This window comes from Argiope bruennichi, chromosome 7 (assembly GCF_947563725.1).
Source record: "Argiope bruennichi chromosome 7, qqArgBrue1.1, whole genome shotgun sequence".
NCBI classification, from domain to species: domain Eukaryota; kingdom Metazoa; phylum Arthropoda; class Arachnida; order Araneae; family Araneidae; genus Argiope; species Argiope bruennichi.
This window is the reverse complement of record NC_079157.1, coordinates 51,425,162-51,428,038: the sequence shown is the minus strand read 5'-3', so window position 1 is coordinate 51,428,038 and position 2,877 is coordinate 51,425,162. Positions and strand designations below refer to the sequence as shown.

General features: G+C 31.4%; 1 protein-coding gene across 1 annotated transcript; it reads right to left on the bottom strand.

Annotated features, from left to right (window-relative positions):
- Positions 1-710: 710 nt before the first annotated feature.
- LOC129975369 (uncharacterized) lies at positions 711-1,592 on the bottom strand. Its single transcript, XM_056088432.1, has one exon. It carries the CDS (start codon positions 1,590-1,592, stop codon positions 711-713), a length of 882 nt encoding a protein of 293 aa, XP_055944407.1.
- Between the last annotated feature and the right edge of the window lie 1,285 nt (positions 1,593-2,877).

The following is a 2,877-nucleotide window of genomic DNA, read 5'->3' as shown; positions in this document are numbered from 1 at the left end:
TGAAATGGATTTCTATATTTTCCAGTTCCATATATCGATCAATTCAAAAGGCGATCTTATTTATGCTAAAAAGTTAAATTCTAATTTACGATAATTATTTTATTAAATTTCAGTTTATAACATTAAATAAAAGTTTTTGATCCAGAAAAAGCTATAAAAGTATATATATAATGATATTTTAAACTCTAATTTCAATTTAATTAATTTCCAAGGTTTTATCTTAATTTAGCCCATAGTAACTTCATGCTAAAATATTCTATTATTTCCTGATAAATATTAGAATCTATTGTTTCTTTCTTCGTTTCACTTTCTACAATTTAAAGTATTATCATATCAATTATAAAAATTAATTAATCAGCAATTAACTAACTAAATTTCATGCTTTAAATTTAGTAAAATCTGCAAAATAAATAAATAAAACAGACCTTAAAAAATAAGGACAATCAAAACTATGTTAAACTGAAACTTTTGATTATTAACACAAACATGAATGGTAGAAATCAAGAACACATTAATGAAAAAAATAGAAAATAATAACAATGTATCAGAAACAAAATGTATTAGACTAAATACAATTCCATTCTGCTATAATCTATAATTGAATAATCGAAAAGAAATAAAAAAGCAATTTTAAAACTCACTTTTTATTTATAAAATATATTAATTATGATTAAAAGAATGCAAAACTATATTATTTTAAAATGACAAAACTAGCAGAGATCGAGTGACAGTTGTGTAATTTCTTTAAAAAATTCTGAATCACTGTCACATGATTCCGTTTCTTCTGAATCGGAATCCGATTCAGTACTTCCAATTTGAACTACCAATTCGTCTACTACTTCCTCTAAAATTCCATCTTTTTCCCAATAAGAATTTTCAAGTTTTTCCACATGACGGCAATGAGCCTCCCATTCCTTGGAAGACACTCCGCCCAAAGCATCGCACAACAGATTCTGTAAGTTTTCTAAACTTAAGTCTCCTGTTATATTTCTCTCTTTGATGAGTCTTTTGACTGAAGACCAAACGTATTCAATCGCATTTAAATCGCAATGGTAGGGGGGAAGTCGCAAGACATAATGCCCATTTTCTTTTATTATGCTGTCAATTTTATATATGATTTCTTTAGGGCGATTCCTATCAATTAGCGAATACAGTTCCGCTTTCCTCATTTTCATATCGCATTCTATTCCGTTATTAATCAGCCAATCGGTCATTTCTTTCTTCGTACTGTATTTGGTAGGTGACGGATTTGCAACTTTTGTGTGATATGGAGCATTGTCCATGCACACAACACTTTTTGGGCGCGAATTTGGAATGAGTTTTTCCAACACCCATTTCTCAAAATTTTCATAATTCATTTGGCCATGATAATCACCAGTTTTAGTTGACGCTTTGTAAATTAATTGAACGCCAGGAATAAATCCCGTGGACGAGCCAGCATGCACAATGATCAATCGATTTTTGGAATTTACATTTATTTCGGCTCCTGAAATTGTATCACTTTGCCAGCATTTTCTAAATGTTTGATTACTGTCGACCCACGTTTCATCAATGAAAACTATCTGGCATTTACTTTTTCTGTACTGCCTCATTTTTCGCAAGTAGTTGTTTCTCCAAAACACAATATCAGGTCTTTCGATGAGAAATTTTCTTTTATTCGCGCATTTCTTCCAGCGAAAATTCATTGAATGCAAAACTTTCCTCAATGATTCCTTATTCCAATGAAAATTCAACTTCTCTCTCAATACGGGAAGTAATTTTCTTAAAGAAGGCACTTTCTTTTGCTGGACGTAAAAATCTTGAACTGTTTAACGAATAACACATTTGTCGAAGTCGTCAATTTCACAATTTCGGTCAATAGGCCTTTTACGGTGCTTTCCAGGAGTACTCAAAACTTCCGTTTTGTCCAGTGTCGAAACTTCATTTTTAATTTTCCTAATAGTGCCTTCCGACACTCCAGTCGCCTGAGCAGCTCTTTTCATGGCTTGTGGAAGAGGAACCTTCAAAGATTTTGCTGCAGCTTCTTCGGAGCAGAACTCTGCAACATTATGCACAATTTTACGTGCTTGTGATTTTAAAGTCTCTCCTTTCTTAAATCGAAAAGGCATTTTAAAGGATGTCAAAATTTACGAGACAAAAAAAAATATTAAATAATAAAATGCAGTTAATATTAACCAAAGAAAAGATTAATAAAATATAAAAGAAATAAGTTAAGCGAATATATAGATACGTGCAACTACGATTAAAGCGAGAAGACGAATGAGCAATAGATTTTCTGTTATCGCTTCACATTGACGCCAAGAAAAAGAATACCCCCCCCCAGACTTCTTTCCGATTCCACCCATTGAAAATGGATCATCCCTACCGCAACCTGTTTCTATAGCGCCCGCCGTAAACATAGACGAATGTCTAGCAGTATTCTTGTCGTGGACAGACAGTATCTTTGTCACTGACAGGCGGACATTTTCCAAAAATGTGTTTTTCGAATACAGGGAGATCTAAAACGTAAGATTCGTCAAAATCTCGAGTTCGATTTTTTTGACGATTTCTATACTTTCTATGTTATGTATACGAGAAAGTAGTAATATTTGTAATATTATTAGCAATGCAGTTTTCAGAAGTCACAGTTATTAATCACGAATTGCTACTATATATATATATATATATATATATATATATATCCTAAACGATCCTAGTGATAATATAAGTTATAGGTATTCAGACAATCTATCAAATGAGCTGTTGAACGTTATGACAGTTCAACTCAGGAGTAAATTTTTAATAAGTGTAGGTTAGGATTTTTTTTAAATTCCATTTATGTATTATAAAGTAAGAAATAACCGATAAAAATTTCAAATCCATATCTGCGTTATTTTA

What these genes read in the sequence shown, in the direction of transcription:
- LOC129975369 (XM_056088432.1), bottom strand. Translation starts at nt 1,592, where the DNA reads ATGAGGCAGTACAGAAAAAGTAAATGCCAGATAGTTTTCATTGATGAA.